Source organism: Odontesthes bonariensis, chromosome 11, assembly GCF_027942865.1.
Source record: "Odontesthes bonariensis isolate fOdoBon6 chromosome 11, fOdoBon6.hap1, whole genome shotgun sequence".
In the NCBI taxonomy this organism is placed as follows: domain Eukaryota; kingdom Metazoa; phylum Chordata; class Actinopteri; order Atheriniformes; family Atherinopsidae; genus Odontesthes; species Odontesthes bonariensis.
In genome coordinates, this window is record NC_134516.1 from 22,984,397 (window position 1) to 23,003,141 (window position 18,745).

The 18,745-nt window shown below is 45.7% G+C and overlaps 1 protein-coding gene across 8 annotated transcripts in view; it reads left to right on the plus strand.

Moving 5' to 3' along the window:
• Positions 1–18,745, plus strand: part of LOC142391831 (mitogen-activated protein kinase kinase kinase kinase 4-like) — a 30,553-nt gene that overhangs the window by 2,765 nt on the left and 9,043 nt on the right. For 6 of the 8 annotated variants that reach the window (XM_075477965.1, XM_075477966.1, XM_075477970.1 and 3 more), the window contains exons 3-17: positions 8,823–8,879; positions 11,702–11,827; positions 12,099–12,209; positions 12,398–12,488; positions 12,717–12,847; positions 12,962–13,016; positions 13,103–13,181; positions 13,992–14,167; positions 14,341–14,413; positions 14,522–14,732; positions 14,835–14,996; positions 15,554–15,640; positions 16,158–16,631; positions 17,457–17,609; positions 18,227–18,508. In XM_075477965.1, coding sequence (XP_075334080.1) covers positions 8,823–8,879; positions 11,702–11,827; positions 12,099–12,209; positions 12,398–12,488; positions 12,717–12,847; positions 12,962–13,016; positions 13,103–13,181; positions 13,992–14,167; positions 14,341–14,413; positions 14,522–14,732; positions 14,835–14,996; positions 15,554–15,640; positions 16,158–16,631; positions 17,457–17,609; positions 18,227–18,508 — 2,268 coding nt within the window. The remainder of the gene's footprint in view (positions 1–8,822; positions 8,880–11,701; positions 11,828–12,098; positions 12,210–12,397; positions 12,489–12,716; positions 12,848–12,961; positions 13,017–13,102; positions 13,182–13,991; positions 14,168–14,340; positions 14,414–14,521; positions 14,733–14,834; positions 14,997–15,553; positions 15,641–16,157; positions 16,632–17,456; positions 17,610–18,226; positions 18,509–18,745) is intronic. The other 2 variants (XM_075477968.1, XM_075477971.1) reach the window with 2 other exon arrangements.

Here is an 18,745-nt window from a genome sequence, read left to right on the forward strand (position 1 = left end):
GCCGTGTCAAGGTTCTCGTGGCCACGCTGTGCTGCTGGCTCTCTCTGGCTGCGCGCTCTGCCAAGAGGGCAGCCGTCGCCTCTGGAGAGGCGCCAGATAACGGTCAACTTCTGAAAACACAGCACAGCCGCTTTTTGACTGACAGCCATAATGAAAATGATGTTAAGGCCAAAGAGCACTTTTTAAATCGCTTAATTTGGCTTCGGCCAGCTGGCTGATTGGACCTAAAGCCTGGGCCCGTGAACAGAATGGACCCGCTTTGCGCACAGTATCGTTTGAAGAGGCTCATCGGAGTTTAAAGCACCTTGCTCGTGTGCGATTACTGAAATGGAGGCTATGAAGATTACTCCACTCTTTTATCAGACAATGACTTTATGACTGATTCAGTGGAATGGTGGCACGCCTGATCTCAACATGAAATTCTCGCAGTATGACACACAAAAGCTATCCTTGAATGGCCTTCGTAACCGGCAGATAAAGCATGATAACAGGACAACATTCGTCTCGGTACATTGGTCAATGGCTATGACCTCATTTCAGGAAAGTGTTGCGATATATTAGTCTGCCACAAATGGCTTGTCTCAAGTAATTATTCCCAGTATTTCAAAATATGGAGCCACCCTGCTTTAACATGCCCCTCTTGCCTTCCACAAAGCGCTTCTCCCTGAGCCTTCTCTCCCTCCTTATCAGTTGGCGCCGGGCCAGGCGGCTGAGTCGTCCTACTCGGGTGCCTCTCTCTTTGGATATATGGATTTAAGAAAGAAAAAGGCAGACTAATGATAACACAGAAAAAAAGACACTATTCCTCAAATTGAGCGTGGTATGCAGGGCAGATTTCCCTCGGCTCTACAGAACAGCCATATATAGTCAGACCTGTGTCACCAGTGCCCCTGCTGACCTGCTTGTTATGCATCCATTGGGTGTGCCAAAGCTGAGTTCATCAGTAGTTTTCATACCTCCGTGTCCCTGTTTTAATCCACCATGTCAATTCAATGTCAAACTGACAGGATTTATTCGCTACCGCGCAATCTTTTACATGCAGTGGCTGAATTCTCACCGAATCATGAGCAGCAAATGGAGAGATCGCTTCTCTTTTTAACGTGCACATGCACCACACGCAGCAGGCTCTTCTGCTGGCTGTCCTTACTTGGCATCTGATATCACAAAGACCAAATTCAGGAGCAGCTCATTCTGGATTTCTGCAGTTTTGTAGCTCTTGTCCACCATCTTCTCTCTTTGTTTACTCCCTTTAGAGGCAGCCTCGCCCCTCAGAAAGAGAAGGGTCGTCCTCGGGGGGGGGGGGGGGGGGAGAATGAGCGAGCAATGCCTGACGGGCACTATGAGTGGGAGCTGCTGCTGGGGAAGGATAGGAACCTCTCGTGCAAGCTGTTAAGTGCCTACTAGTGCCATATGGTGCTGGACGAGACTGTTTTTTGACTTCAGGGCAGTGTTTATGAGCGATGAAAGCATCGAGGTGTTGAAAGGAAAGATTTCTTTTGGAACAGGTTGTCGGCTGGAATCTTTATTCGGTTGGCACAAACGAGCAAATGCTCAAAGTTGCATTTCAAATGAGTGAAGGCAGTAAATGAAGGCACATCAGGCTGTCGGCTCACCGTAGTGGGGGTGGGAGACGTGGCCCGACTGCAGGTTAATCCTCATCGACCCCTGTGCAGTTGCCTCTGGGGTATCCACAAGCAGCCCTGGAACAGAGCAAGCGCTCCTCCAGCGGTTTGCCTGACAGATACAGGATCCTTTAAGAAAGGCTTGTCAATATTAGCCCATCAAGTATCCACACACGGCAGTTCAAGATGCAGAATATGGATAGAGTTCTACGTAAGTAACAACATGTTTTACAGTGGAACAATAAACCATTTTAGCAAAGAGGAAGAAAATATTTTCCTTCCCTTTAGTTTGTCCTGCTGCTGATCAGCTGAGTCTGTTAAACCTGTCGGATATCTCACTGCTGGGAATGACTTTGGAGGCGTTTGGGCTTTTCAAGGTTTTTTTTCATTCATATTTCACTGTCTTGCAGTCGGCTTCTGATTTACATTCACTTGACTATGACGTGTTTGAGGTTTGCGTTGACTTAGGCTATGGCTACACGAAAACGAAACGAGGGTTTTTTTGAAAACGGGTACGAAAATTATTGCGACCACACGTGAAAGCTGCTGTAAAGACTCAGGTCCAGATGGTAACGATGAAAACGATGCAGTACACACGAAACACCTCTAGGTGCGCTGTAAGCCACCCCCACCGGTTACACCAGAACAATAGAAGAAGCAATGCGCATGCGTGTACGCCCCTACGTCTACCAGCGCGAAGCTCACGTTGTTCCTTCAACAACGCCGCTGTAGTTAGCAGTGTCTGCAGCAGTGCTGCTATCAATGTTGTGGGGTCCATGATGATCGCTGTCTGTCCTTGTTGTGTTGTCTTCTTCTTCTGGATTTTGAATGGAAGCCGCTTTTTGTTCTGGTCACTGACGTATGTGTATACGATGTGGCTGTGACGCAGATGTAAACGAATCCGTTTTGGCTGTAAAAAATGGAAACGAAACGACGCCGTTCTCAGACATTCCCACTCTGGAACCCGTTCTCAAAAACTATCGTTTTGGGGTAGTGGGAACGCCGGCTCCGTGTGGCCGCGACAGCCAAACGATAAGAAAAAGTATCGTTTACTGTGAAAAAAAAACGTTTTCGTGTAGCCGTAGCCTTAGACGGGGAAAACTTGCTCTTCTGTCGTCTCCTCGTAAGTAGCTCTTGGTTTCGGCTCCCCATCAGAATCCTTCGTCTTCTGCCTGTAAGACACGACTCTTTATAAGTACTTCGTACAACTCCACTGACATAAGAAAAAATCATTTAAATACCTCCCTTGAAAACTTACGGTGCAAAAAACAATTAAGAAATCATCGTTAAAAGTCCTGATTGTCATTTCAGCCGATTCCTCGCAATAATTCTTTATTTTTCTCAGAGTGGATGCCTTTAACTGATAATTAATGAGCAGTGTGTTGCAAAGCAGTGGATTAGATGCCACTGCTGGTCTTGCCTGCTTGCCTAATTAATGACTTGAATAGAGCTCACTTGTAAAGGTCCTGGGAGCCCGGCTGCTGATTGGCTGTGTAGCTTTTAGGTCAGACTCCGGGGGGGTGTTGCATGTCTTGCTTACGCTGCAACCCAGGGCTGGGGTCCCGTGTTGCGTTCCACCATCTCTTTCTGTTCTCCACATGCTGCGCTAGCTTTCTGGATTGAATCTGTTCTCACTTTTGAATGTGTGAAGCGTTTCAGACTCTCGTTTGAGCGGCTGATACGGGACACTTCTCTGCCCAACTGCATCATCTCTTTCAGACACAGTGTGTGTCTCCTTTGTCCCCGTCTCCCCCACAGTGACCCTCTCCCTAATTGGTGTCACAAGACCTGCACCGTCCCCTGACTGGTCACACTGCCTGAACAGAACTGTCTGTGTCTGTCTGTATATGTGTGCATGCCACTGTCTGCGTGGAGATCATTGAGCCGCCTTCATTACTCGAGTGGTGTCGGGATGCGATACAAAGACGCGGGCAGAAGAGACGCTCCCTTGTCTGTGCCTCTCATCAAGACGACATTTTCTGAAGAAATCTCTTGTTTTAATGTATTCGCTGGCAGGGACAGATAAATCATCTCTGAGTATTTTTTAGACAAAATCTTTTTTGTTTTTGTTGATGCCACAAACTTTATGCCATTCATCTCGAGATTTTATTTATTTTTTTCCCCCATGAGCTGCTTCCCCATCTTGAATAATCTGCAAATTACCCACTCGATATGTACTATATTTATACATACTAAAACTGCCATAGATTGCAGTTTTAAGTACATTGTTGAAGAGTTGCCAAAGTGTTGTAAATTCAAGTTGAGGAAAGGCAAACTCGAGCGTTGTTGAGTTTGAACTGCTGCACTGTGATCAATAGAGTCCAGACTCTTTCTCAGCTTTTCACGTATCCCTCTCCTCTCTGCTACCTCACCTTTGTCTTTGCAACTGGCGTCCTGGCTTCTCCGGGGGAAGCGGTGTGTGAGAATCGGGTCAGTGTGCTGGTATGCAGCAGCAGAATAAAGTGGAAGAGCCCAGAGAGGCAGGGGCAAGGCACAGGCCCGCATCGTCATGTGCTGCCTCTTACTGCTGATTGATCATTTTTTATATCCCCGGGATTGATCTGATTCATGTTGTGGAAGGCGTGGCCCGGAGTGTGTGTGTGCATGTAAAGCAAGCCTGGAAACAGATCTGGCTGCTTTGTGTTGCTGCATCAGTCTGAAAGCCTCCAAAGGTAGACGGCCTGTTAGTTTATCCCCTTCCGTCCACCCACCTACTCACCCTGTCAGTTCAAATGTCGCCTCAGATCTTCACACGGCCCCCGGGTGAAGGTGGGGGTCATCTCACCGCTGCACACACAAACCCTCTCACCGCTGACCTTTTGAAGAACCATACCATGACACCCAGCGCTTTTCTCCCCCTTTAACTGTGTGAAGTAATAACAAAAAGCAACATTTGTTTTGCACCTATGCAGCGACATAAAAAGCATGCCGCTCAATTTGAGCAGCTCGGCTGTGCACTTGAAGTATTGCTGCAGAAGTAGGTTGACCTGGCCTGTGTTAAAATAGCTACTAAGTGTGATTGATCACGCATTAATGTGAAAGATGCCGGGAGGAAGAGGCTCTGGCCAATCACGATGAAGCTGTGTGGCGATGCAGCACTCCCCTGCGCTCCACTCAACAATGCTGCTGAGCACCGATTCTCACCGTGAGGAGACGATCTACCCTAAAACCCCAACAGATATCTTCAAATCTAATTAATAAACCTACACAGCATGTATGTATCTGTGCAGAGATGGTAAAACGATGTGGACGGTGTGTATTATTTCACTGGCACTGTGGGAACAGTCTTATTTTCCCCGTTTGTGTGATACTGAGAATTTATATTCTATCCAAACCTATGATGTCAGCAGCTTTGCTAATGAGCAGCCTCACTTACCGCCTTTCAAATATCGCGTGATATTTCTTCCCCACATTGCTGATTGAACTCTCGCAGAAGAGTGCATTTTGTTTAAGAGTAGATTTTGAACTTAATGTGTAGCTCTTAAAGTAGTAAGCCTTTCAGTGGTTTAGTGCTGAGCTGGCGAGAGGCCAGCAGCACATCTGGCCATGGTTAAGAGGAGCTGTGATGGAGGGAGTGGAGTTGGAGGCCAGGGAGGGCTGAGTGATAACTTAGTGCCTCAGATAACCCCTCCACAGCCACGCCTAGCTGCCTGTTTCAAGAGGCCCTTCAGGGCCGAGCTCCAGGCGTCCTGTGATTGATCTGTGTGTCTGGCCTGAAGCATTAAGTTGATTATTTTTTGGGAAGCAGTAACAGAAAACTCAAATGCAAAACGCACTCAAATCTGGCTTTTGAGTGAAATGAGAAGGTGTGTTGATCGGCATTCGGTCCTAATGACTGCAGGAGTCTTCAGCACGGCTTGCTGTGAATGAGGGCACAGATTCACACATTATCTGACTGTAACATCGGACTGGGCTCTAAGAGTGACGGCAACAACTCACAAGAGATGTCTGTTTTATGTGACTGCCTGGCAACCGCCAGTTCCCTTTCAGTCCCGCTGTGTGCATCTGATCGTTCCTTCATGTTGTTGTAGCTCATAGGCTCGTCCCGGGGATGTTATGGTAGTTATTGGAAGTAACCCTAGTTATGTGTGCGCTTTAGCCCTCACAGCACCGAGGATAAACATGCTTTCGTGTAAAAAAAAAGTCTCTGCTCACGTCACAGTCACAGTGTCCATGCTGGTGATGGATGAGAGCTTTTATCAACTAAGGCTGAGTGTCCTGGTCTCACAATAATCAATATGCTCTGAATCATGGGATTTTTTTTTTTTTTTTTTTTTGTGGAAATGCACATGATAAAAAAGATGAATCGAAATGAAGCCAAGCATGCTGTTGTGGATGGTGACGTCAGCAGCAAAGGGGGAAATTTAGATGGACTCAGATCAGTCGATGTCCATTTGCAAAATGAGTTTTTTATAGATTACATTTGAATCCAATATTAATGTCTCCTCTTTACTTTGATTCCTCCTCACAGAACCCACGGCCTCATTATTAGAACGACAAAACTCCTCCTGACCTTTTGACTCGACGCAGTGACTTGAGTTGGAGCAGAATCTTCAAACCATATTTGACCAAATTTGAGCTTCCAATTAGTCAGTGCTCGGGTAACAGTCTGTCATTTGTTTGCTGGACCCTCTTAAAATGCCCTGGTGGTTATGGATTTATTTTTTTTATCATCGGTTTTACAGCACGGCCATATTTGCTCCGCAAACAACCTTTTCGAAGACTCGTTTAGCTGATTCATTTGTAATTGCTTTTGGGTAAGGGGATGGAAATGGATGACTTGAGTGTTGACCAAGCACTGATGTTGACTGATTGAGCTAATGAAGTGTAAACCTCCTCAGTTGTTTTGCGGTATCAGTTCAGTAACCTTGAGGCTTAGATAACTGTCCCAGACGCTGGGAAACATTTGGGCTCGTTTGATCATAAATACTTCAGGCTCACAGAGACGAAAACTGCAGAAAAGAAAACACTTTACATTCATATTCCCATCTCCTGGTATCCAGCTAAAGCCACACATCTTTATATTATAAATTATATGTATTTGTACAAGGTGATATTTCATGGTCATGATTAATAGCTTTTAGAAACTAATAGCTGATTAATAGCTATGGTGTATTAACAGCCAAAAACGGAGATTATTTGTTTTGTTAATGGTCATTTAGCTGCGTCCCACTGGCCAAATGCTAATGGAGGTGGATTGCCGGAAAGCAGAGGGACAAAGATGAATTTTCTTCTTGTTTCTGCTCATTTTTAGTCTCCCCCTCCCTGTCTGAGAGATGTAATTACAAACAACCTCGATGATTCATGCAGAAAAATGATGCCTACAATTTGCATTGGTTTCTCAATAGGCACTCCTCATTTCCAGCTGATGCGGGAGTCTGACCACAGTGCATCTGTCTGGCAATCGATTGGTCATTTTGTCTGGATAATCAAAGAGAAATTCCAACTGCATCCTGAGAGGAAGTCGGCGTCTTTACTTTTGCTTCTTTTTATCCAAACCGTCATCCCGAAACCCAAATAATTTCCATTTAACAACTGATGTGACGGCTTCCAGATAAACTCATTTATTAGTTGGTTTCTGCTGTTGCTCGGTAACAAACTTGGTACTGTATCACAGTGTTCTCCACAGGTATGCTGTGGATTAAAGGAACTTTCTATATGAGTGTGTCCATCTGCAGAGAGACCAGTGATAGTCGAGTAACTATTGAAACAAGAGATCTGTCAGTTAAGTCGGCTATATTTATGAAATCTTTTGACTTCTTATTGACTTTTGTATGGGTGGACAGTCGTAGCGCACACGAGGTTGAGTTTCTTGGTTACACCTGTGACCTGTGAACCCAGCAGAAGTAGACCGCATGTGAACCAGCAGCTGGTGCATGGGGAGCCGAGGGCTATAATGTCAGCCCCTGTGTTGTTTTTGCAGCGCTGACCCCTGGGATCAAAGTGAAGAGGATTAAAGTCATTGTAAAGTGTCCCTCTCACCCCCCTCTCCTCTCCCAGTCAGAGGAGAGGGCCCCTATGCCAGCATAGAGTTTATTGTCATAATCCATACAGTTTCAATTGACTATGGAATGCACTGGCTAAGATGACAATGTTGGTGCTTCTAAGGGTTGTCTCTCTCCTGCAAATGCTAACGAGGTCCGTACAGCATATTGACGTGTGTGTGTGTGTGTGTGTGTGTGTGTGTGTGTGTGTGTCCTGTAGAGATGCAGTATCACTGCAGTCTTTTTCCCAGTAAAGAAGGGGAATACCCATGTGGGTCAGCTCCCAAGAATGTCCCAATGTTTTATCTCCTCTCAGGATTCGGGGAGGGAGGGGATGTGGAGAGGCCTCTATTTCGGTCCTTTGTTTATGTAAGGAGTGGCAGTAGGGTGCTAGGAGCGTTGGGAAGTCTGGGAATGTTGGGATTCATAAGCTCATATGTGGTATGCACTGTTTATACGTCTGATTTGAGACTGTATTGTTCGATGGGATTGGATCTCACTAACGATTGCCATGTAAAATATCAGCCGATAGCAGCAGTTAAATAGATCCTTTCGTGTTCACAATATTTTTACAGGGTGGAAAAAGCATCAAATGTTTTCGTTGTCAGTTAATCGGTTTATTATTTAGTGTTACTGTAGAATGTTAAAGTAGTGAGACATGTCATTCATAATTTCCCAGAGCTCAAGGGCTGTTGCCAGTCAATCACTCCGAACCTGAAAGGTTCTCAATTCAAAATGATAGAAAAACAAAGAGAAGCAGCCAATTTTTGTTTTATATTTATTTTTTACATTTTTTAAGCTGCGACCAGCAGAAGTTTGGTATTTTTACAAGAAAAGTTATAAAACAGGTGTATGAGTTGTTGCCAATTCATTTTCTGTCACTTTGCTTTTTGATTTAAAGGTCTCATCAGCTGATGTTGAGACGGCGTACAATACAAACTGACATATGTAAAGAGATGGCAAAATGAGTCTGATGTATACCAAGAAAACAAAAATACTGTTCCTCTTCCAGCTCATTGACTATAAGGATTTGATTTGATCTGATGTATCTTAATTGGTTGGACAAAACAAGACGATCGAGGGTGTCACCAAGAAGCTTTTATGTTTTTTCGAAGATGAAAGGAGTTATCGTTGGTTTACTTTCCCTGCTAAAGTGCGCCGTAATGATTTCTGCACGTGGAGTGCACATGCTCACCTCTGTCATGTTTCCTCACAGGGACGACACGTCAAGACTGGACAGCTGGCTGCCATCAAAGTCATGGACGTCACGGAGGTAAGGCTCAGCACTGTGTTGTTGGAGCAGTTGGATCATGCACAGCAGTCGCCCCTTTCAATCTTTAAAAAAATATCTTTTGGCTAACCGCAATGCAGCCACATTCTTAGTTTGGGTTGCTGTACTGTTATTTTTCTAGTTTTTCCAGATGTTTCCAGATTATAGCCATTGCGCCAGGTGTGTTATGTTGCAACATCAAAACTTTTAAGTGAAGAACTGTCCTCTCTGTTGATCTATGGAACCAAGCTGAATAGAGTTGCACTTCCTGGGAGAGCAAAGTCTAAAGATTTGACCCTATCCTTAGAATGACACATTTACTGTTATTGCGCGCCAAGTCTGTCAGAAGCCAGCGTCGGCGTTTGTGTGCCCCGACCTGCCAGTTGCCACTCCTCATACGAGGCTACGTCACGATGAATCAGAGACTGGCTTGACTGATTAGTCATCGTGTGAACGGAAGTGTTGCCCCACCCTTACCTGTTTTCTTTGACAAAACGGGAGTGCCTCTGAGACATGTTGTAACATCTGGTCGACGGTGCTTCTGTTAATTGGAGGCGATTTTTGCCTCTCACAGCAGGTGCCTGCACGATCATACGTTGCCCAAAAGATGATGGATAAAGCTGTAAGTTACAGTAGATTTCAGGCCGTTACGTTGGAGTCTCTGCTTCAGCCTCGTCAGAACGGAAAGGGCCTGTGGCCCTTTAATTCATCCTCATAGTTCTTACACCTCAGGGTTTTAACACTGGCCTATTGTGTGCCTTTAAGTCAAGTATGACTCAGTGAAGTTACCCTACTGCTTTCTTGACAATGACGTGTGTCATTCTTTTTTTTTTTTTTTTTTATTACCTGCATGCAATTGGAAAAATTCATCATGTTCTGACACGACTATGAACATGCTGAACCTAATTCACAGGCTGATCTCACACAGTGGCGTTCGTATTCAGTTGGCCTCATTACATTTTGGTTAGAGGTTCAATCTCATAGGGTCTGAAACTGTAAATATACTTTTTTATTTATTTATTTATTTTTTGGATTAGTTTAACTTAACTTAACTGCAACCTGATCCTCGTTGTGCTTCAGTTTACCCATGTTGTGCTTTTGCCACTGGCACTCTGGTCTGTCCAGGGTCACTCTGACCCACATTCTCATCCCTGCTCCACATTCTCAAATCCAAGCGCTCCTCCGCTCCTCGTCTCTGCCACCATACAGCCCAGGAGCTAAATCTGGATAGCTGTCCACAATGAGACTCCATTTTCTATAATGACATGGATCTCTAATTGTTGACTGTTCTGGCAGATTGTTGCTTCGTTCATGTTTCTTTAGATTCATACATTTGATTTGTTTTAAATATTCCAACAGATATTCCCCTTTCTTTCTTTGTTTTTGCAACTTCTCCTAAATAGGAGAGATTTAAAGATTATTTTAATCTTCAATGTTGGTGAAGACATGATCTATTTGATTCTATTTGTCAGTTTTTCTACTTTGCATTCCCTCCTTTTAAGCATGATTCCTGATTACAATGTGTGACCCAGTACGGCAGATTAGTCGAATCTTCTGCGCGTCTTTGTTGTGGGGTTGACATTTTGTTTCACCCTCACATCCTCAGCGCTGTCATTCGACCAAAGCCTCTCTGCGTTTATCTTTCTCTCTGACACGCATCAGCATATGATTGTCTGTCTTTCCCCACACCATGTGACTTGTGGCGGCGAGGCTCTCACAGTCGGCGGTGTGATAATTCAACAGCTGCGCAGCAGAGAGGGGGTAGATGGGGAGAGAAGTGCACGCACACACACAACAGAAAAGCTTACGTCAACTCAAACGAGTCATGCAGCAGCAGTATGGCCGCCTGCATAGATGGCCAACTGCCATTTTATTCTATGCGTCGTATGCATGCTGTACCCGGTCGAAAAGCCCACACACTGCATTTCCTTTCCCCTCCATTTTACTCCATTTTGGTTCTGTTAAGTCAACCACACAAACCCTATGCTTTAAACTGTGTTATGCTGTAAAACCAACCTACAACCCCACCTTTGCTTTCAGTCCGCCTCCTCCCTCTGCACTCACTATAAGAGAGTTCATAGAACCATACAGCAGAGCACTTGCAGGCTGATCTCTGCATGTGTTCAATTAGTGTGTCACCGTTAATCAGTGTCAAGCTGCTATTGGGTGCAAGCAGTGAGTTTGCACTGCAGCTAGTTGTGACCTTTTTTGCGCGGAGTTGATGGTGGACATTATTTGCACCAAAGGTCATTTCCCGCACAGATTAAACACGGCCCAGTTGCTACATCTGCTAACGGATTTTTGCCTTTTCACATGGAAAAACCCACCAATTTCCCTGTTGCATTCATTGCATGGCACATTATTTCTGTTCTTGTTGCCTGTTCTGATTTTTACGACATCTTCATTCAGTAATCCTGCACCCGGCATGAAAATAAATGTGTATTCTCAGAAGATTCTTGGCTTCCTTTCCAGGTCAGCTGCATACGAATGTATATCTATTGTTCATTTGTCATCTAATTGATCTAACTTACAGTGTAACTCACTCATGCGTCATTAATCCCTAAACAAAGGAATCATTTGCCCGTTTATATACAGCTGAGGCCTAGACATAAAAAAGCCCCGGCCAGGCGGCAGGCAAGGTGCATGACCCTAAGTACGGCAGTGAATTTACGATCTCGAATGTAATCCCAAACAATTAGTTTATGATAAAAGACGTTATTCCCACAACATGACAATCGCAGCTTTCTGTGATAGAATTTCCAGCACTAATAAACGCACTCTTTTCAGCTTGTGTATTCGTATGTATCTGCTTTTTGTCCACGTAGGATGAAGAGGAGGAAATTAAACTGGAGATCAATATGCTGAAGAAGTATTCCCACCACAGAAACATAGCCACCTACTATGGTGCTTTCATTAAGAAGAGCCCCCCGGGACATGATGACCAGCTATGGGTAAGTCTTCAGATCCATTACAGAAATGAAGGATGAGGGGAATAAATATGTAGCAGTCATGCATGTGTGTTGTTTTTATTTATTTTACAGCAACTTTCTTCTTTTTTATACTCATTTATTAGGCTTCTTAAACCGGGACCTGAGTCCTAATTTCGTACCATAAACATGTAAATGTGAGCTGGTATTTCAACAAAAGATCCTTGAATCCTGCTGATATTTTTGTAAACTCCCATTATTTTCCCCATTTTTATGCATCTGTGTTGTTTTCCAGTTGGTGATGGAATTCTGTGGTGCTGGGTCGATCACAGACCTGGTGAAGAACACCAAGGGGAACCAGCTGAAGGAAGACTGGATTGCCTACATCTCCAGAGAGATCCTCCGGGTGAGCTTATTCCTCGTTTGTGTCACCCGATTGTGATCAGTGGAGCTCATCGAAGTTTTCTCCTTTCACATCTTCACTTATTTGGTTTAAACTCCTTTTGAACTCCAACTGACAGCTAAAGTGTCACTGCGACTGCTCTTCTCTTGTTCTCAGTCACTAACGGCATATGTCCCTCTGCTTTTCATCAGGGTCTTGCCCACTTGCACGCCCACCACGTGATCCACCGCGACATCAAAGGCCAAAACGTCCTCCTGACTGAGAATGCTGAAGTTAAACTTGGTGAGTGACACACTGTGTGGTTTTGACTCGTGTCGGGTGTAAGTTGGGTCGCAGTGTGAGACGAATCCCTGAAAACGTCCAAATCCGACTTGAATTTCGGAGAAAAATATTTAAGAAATTTTTCCACACGACTGCAGATGCTGAGTTTCATATTTGATCATGTTTAGATGTCTGTGAACTTGAACATAGGACACCTCTGACTGTTTTCCCGCTCACTGCTCTCTCTAGTCGACTTTGGAGTGAGCGCTCAGCTGGACCGGACGGTGGGGAGGAGAAACACCTTCATCGGGACTCCGTACTGGATGGCCCCTGAGGTCATCGCTTGTGACGAGAACCCAGATGCCACATATGACTACAGAGTAAGATTCTCCCAAGCATTCGACACTTGACATTCTGTGAAACCAAGCAGGTACGCTGTGGCTGTGTGTGCTTTTGTGGGTTTGCTCAGCCGGAGTTTTTTCTTTGTCTTGCAGAGTGATCTGTGGTCATGTGGTATCACAGCAATTGAAATGGCAGAAGGAGCGCCACGTGAGTTCCAGTTATTAAAACGGTTTTTCTTTTAATTTGTTCAGTCTTTTGAATCTCCCGACTGATTTTTGTGACTCCACTTGCAGCACTTTGTGACATGCACCCCATGCGTGCGCTCTTCCTCATTCCAAGAAACCCTCCTCCGAGGCTCAAATCGAAAAAATGGTGAGTATCACACGCAAAGTACATTTGTCTGTGTGCATGTATGAGTATTTGTCCCTTTTTTTTTTTTTTTTTTTTTTTTTTTTTTTTTTAACCCTGAAATCTTAACTTGTATGTGACTAGTTTGGCCTTTTTATGCATACTCCTCTGCATTGTGATTTTATCCTGACCCCTGGCAGCCACACAGGCTTAATTTGAGGAGCTTTTCCTGCGTAGCGTTGCTGAACATCTGTGGTACACCTGCTCTGGCAGACCCAGCCTCTCCTGGCGCTCACGCTGCAGAAATAGCTCAAACCCTTTTTCTTTTTCGTTTGTATCTATCAGCCGACGGCTTCAACGAAAAGCCCTTGTTTAGCGGACTTGACATTTTCTATTCGCTGCAGCGTTACAGATCCATTTCACATGGCATGATGGATTGTTTTTGCTGTTGTCGTTTCAATTTTGAGTCATTTACTTTGAACAGCAGCAGGTGCAATAGTGATGATAATTTGGCTGTGGTGTGTCCCATATTTGAGTTTTCATGGTATATATGTGATGAAGGGTTCAGTACTGCCTGTCCATGTGCATAATAATCCATTCATGCTGAGAAAACAGAGGCTGTTGATATGCTGGACTGCTTCAAACATGAATGGAAAGAGCGTAATTAGGAATCCGAGTCTTGTTTGCATACATGTCCATTTTTGAATAATGCTCACAGATGTACTCAAGCTGTGTGTGGCTGAGGTATTCATCTGGCTCTCTCTGTCTATTTGTATAATTCTTGCTCGCTGACACACGTCGACTCCTCCTCCTCCTCCTCTGCAATCCCCACAGGTCCAAAAAGTTTTTCAGTTTCATCGAAGGCTGCCTGGTGAAGAACTACACACAGCGTCCACCGACAGAGCAGCTCCTGAAGCACCCGTTCATCCGAGACCAGCCCAACGAGAGGCAAGTTCGTATACAGCTCAAAGACCACATCGACCGGACCAAGAAAAAGAGGGGCGAGAAGGGTGCGTCTGTTACCTGTTACTGTGGTTACTATGCTTCTTTTTTTTGTCCTTACTTGTTGCAGGAAAAAGCAAATAGTAAATAAAGTAAATAGTCTCCTCATTTCTCAAACCAGTTTTTAAGGTGTTTGTAGCCATGGTGACTGATGCTTTTTTTTTTTTCCCTACTTGCACAGATGAGACGGAGTATGAGTACAGCGGCAGCGAGGATGATGAAGAGGATCCCCAAGAGCAGGAAGGAGAGCCCAGGTACTGTCTTATGCTTACGTCACTTCCCAAGAACAAGTGTACTCTTCCATCTGAAGGCACTTAGAGTAAAACGCTAAGCTTCTGTCTCTCTTCTTTCCCATCATCCAGCTCCATTGTCAATGTGCCCGGTGAATCGACTCTCCGTCGCGACTTCATCCGCCTGCAGCAGGAGAACAAGGAGCGGTCGGAGGCGCTCCGTCACCAGCAGCTCCTCCAGGAGCAGCAGCTCCGAGAACAAGAGGAGTACAAGCGCCAACTACTGGCTGAGAGGCAGAAACGCATCGAGCAACAGAAGGAGCAGAGAAGGCGCCTAGAGGAGGTAGGTCGCTTCTTTTTTTTTTTTCATGGAACTTTTGTCAGACTGCTGGAAAACATCGGCCTTTGCAAAAAAATTTTTGACGTTTCGATTCTGCTTCAAAAGCAACAAAGACGTGAGCGAGAGATGAGGAGGCAACAAGAGCGCGAGCAGCGCCGCCGTGAGCAAGAGGAGAAGCGGCGCATGGAGGAGATGGATCGTAGGCGCAAAGAGGAGGAGGAACGCCGGCGAGCCGAGGATGAGAAGAGGAGGAACGATCGTGAGCAGGTCGGTTTTTTATTTCTATTACATAGACGTGTGTCGGATGAGAACCTCCTGATTGCTCTGACAACATAAAACATTAACTGCAATCCTTTGCTTCTACATCAGAGGGATTTACTAGCTATGGTGAAAGAAATTAAGATGGACCTTAAAATGTTATATAGTAAGAGGACTTGTTTACAATGATTTTCATTCCAAAAAAACAGTTTTTGTAGATGTCTGCAGATGATTTGGGGCCACAGTAATACATGTACAAGTGAATAATTTGATGAGAAAATCCCAAATAAAAATGAGCTAGATATTGGGGCGGTCGGTGGCGTAGTGGGTTAAGCAGGCGCCCCATGTACAGAGGCTACAGTCCTCGCTGCAGCTCGCCCTGGTTCGAGTCCCGCACCGGACGGCCCTTTACTGCATGTCTTCCCCCTCTCTCTGCCCCCTGCTTCCTGTCTCTCTCCAACTGTCCTGTCCATTAAAGGCATAAAAAGTCCAAAAAATAATTAAATAAAATAGCTAGATATTAACGGTGTGTATTTCCAGTCTTGATTGTTTCTTCCTACTTCCAGGAGTACATCAGGCGTCAGCTGGAGGAGGAGCAGCGACACCTGGAGAAGCTGCAGGAGCAGCTGCTCCGTGAACAGGCCATGCTGCTGGTCAGTCTCACACACGTGCTCACAGCTCCTTTCCCCGTTCTAAAGTCCATCCTCAGGCACAAGCAGCGGGTTGTTTACGTTCATAAAAAAGCACTAACATGCTTCTTGTGTGATCTGATTACAAGTGGAGAGCTCTAAGTGCATCCGAGTGTGTCTCTAATGGTGTTCTGTGATCAGATTTCACCCAGAGCATCACAAAGTGTCACGGGTGCAATAACACCTGTACTCAGAGCTGTCCGTATATGATCGGACCACAAAAGATGCAGCCACGTTGTTGTTGACGAATGAACTCCTGTAGGAGTTACCCACACCGTGGCAGCGAAGCCATCCGACTTGTTTTTGTTTAGTTTGTGTCATGTTTGATCCTGATAATAAAAACTGAGAAATCTGTCTTTTCAACCAAACAGCACAAGTTTATGTGACACTTTGAACCACAGTTGGGACTTGTTGTCAGGCTAAGTGTCCAGCTCTCTCGTCTCTTTTCACCACTATGAACCACCATGACACTCTGCGACAGGAGTTCAAGTGGCGGGAGCTGGAGGAGCAGAGAAAGGCCGAGCGCCTCCATAAGCGCCTGCAGCAGGAGCAGGCCTACCTGCTGTCGCTGCAGCACGAAGCCAAACAGCAGCCTGACGACAAGGCAAAACTCCTCTCAGACCTTAACAAACCTCCACAGACCTCCACTCTGCCCCCTGACAGAGCCCTCGCCACAACCCCACAAGCTCAGGTGCTCGACACGGCCGTTGCTGTAGCGAGAGGCGCTTGTGAGTCCTCCAGAGCCCCTCAGACCGTCCCCTCAGAGGGCTCCAAATCCCAGGCACCAGCGCAAGAGAAGACTGATGAGACCAGTCCCAGCCAGATTGTACACTCTCCCACCCCCCATCCCCCTATGACTGAAACCCCCTCTGACTCGAAACCTCCCGAGGCAGAAGGTTTGGAGCCTGACAGGCCCACCGAGCCTGTTAGTCAACCCCCTCCGCCTATCAGAGAGGTGAACCTCCTCCTCGGCTCTTTCTCCTCTGCTGCCTGCTCTTTCTGCCTTCCTCTTGCTTGCCTTCACACAGCCTCAGTTGCCATGATGATCGAGCTGGTCCCTGCAACAAATAATACGTTTCCTTCACACCAAATGCTTGCATTTACCTCCTTTGGATGTGTGGGTGTTGGAAGGAGTTTTTTTTTAGGTTTGGAAGAATAAAAAAAAGAATAATAGGATCCTGCTCATTTTGTAGCTGACTCTTGTGTCCCCGGTGAAATGAAGGTCCTTGTGCCTGCTGTAATTAGAATCCTGTTTTTGTCAGCAGGAAAAACCATTAATGAAATTCTGAAAGTGTTTGAAAATCTCGTCGGTACGGCTGTCAGTGTTTGAGGAGTGGGCCCTTTGCATGTGAACGACTGAGGCCCGGACTAACATGCAGTGTCTCCCATCATCAACAAGCCTCCATGTGTCATTAACAGTAATCTTTTCCTCCCTGATATGTTGAATTCAAGGATGTATTTGTTTGAAGGAGCTCTGTGTCCACCTCCCTCTGTCCTTATGGCTGCCTCGAATGGGCTTTAAGCATGTTAAATTTCTCTGTCTTTTAAATATAAAGGTTTCTGCATAAAGGCACAGAAATATTGGAAAATACAAGGAGAAGGAACTACTTTTCAATCCAAAGCTGGTCATTCGGTGTTAATATCCGCGTAGAACCATAGAAAGGTTGCTCAGCTAAATATTAGTTAGAACCTTCGGTAGTGGTTCCCTGCTCCTTGATTTTCTTCATCACTCGCTGAAATATTCCCAACCCTCATTCCATCTTTGTCTCCCTCATCCCAGGCTGACGAGCGCTACCGTAAGAATATTCAGGGCTCCCCTCTGACTGCCCCTCCTCCCAAGCAGCCCCCTCTGCCTCCCCGCTCCTCCGAACCATACTCCAACGGCGGCTCCTCCTCTGAGGCCTCCGCCATGCATCGCCCTATGGAACCTCAGGTAACTCCCCCCGGCTCCTTCCCCCTTTCCTCTTATTCTCCCTACTCCCCTGCCCCCACCTGTCACATATATCCAGGATATATCCTGATATCCAGGGAAATAAATTGCCAACGGTTCCAGATAAACTTTGCCCACTTAAACCAATTTGAATGCACTTTCATATTTTCTTTTTCGAGATATCATTGAGAAACAGGATTTAGTTATCAACAGAAAAATCGGCTTCTGTTTTTGATTTTAAAAGGAAAAATGTTCAAAGAGTGAAATAGTACTTTATGATAAACTGAGCGTCAGCTGCGGGTAAACTTAGCTTATGGTGAGTGAAAGCGGCACACTTTATTGTTTGTTTGATATTTACAAATAAAGCGAAGCTTCATGAGTGCTGTACAGATATGAGAGGGATGTTGGTGCTCCCTCAGCTGAAAGCCCAGACACTGATTTTGAGAGGCCCCCGTCATTGTTTCGTGTCGTTCTTGGTTTGCTGTATGCACGTGTATCTATCAGAGCACATATATGTGCAAAGGCTCACACATCTTCCCTCATGTCTCACTGTTTTGTCTGCTTGTTTCACCCCCCCCTCCTCCTCCTTCCCCTGTTGTCCCTTCCTAATTCCCTAAAAGGTCCAGTGGTCACACCTGGCTGCTCTAAAGAGCAGCAACAGCGCCGCCCCCTCTCCTCCTCCTCCTCCGCCTGTGGTCTCTCGCTCCCAGTCCTTCAGCGAATCCGGCAGTGTGACTTCTAACTTTGCACAACTCCACATGCGTTCCCAGGATCCCCACCACCACCACCACCACCACCCTTCGCCCGCACGCACTGACCCCCAACCCCACCCTCCCCTCCACCACCCTCAGGCCCAGTCTAGACTCGAACACCAGAGCAGCAGCGAGGAGGTCCCTCCCAAGGTAAGAAGCCGGTTAGGGCCGCCTTTTCCCACCCCTCCCCTCCCCTCCGTCATCATGTCTACGTCAGCCACTCCACTACCTGTCTGCGTCTACCGTGTTTTGTTCAACCGCTTTTCAGTTCACACCAGGGCTTCGGCGATGTGAACAAACACATCACATTAACATTAAACTGTAATCTTCTTTGAAAATGAAATGTGTGTCTTTGAGGAGCGCGTTCCCCAGATCTTAAATGTTGGG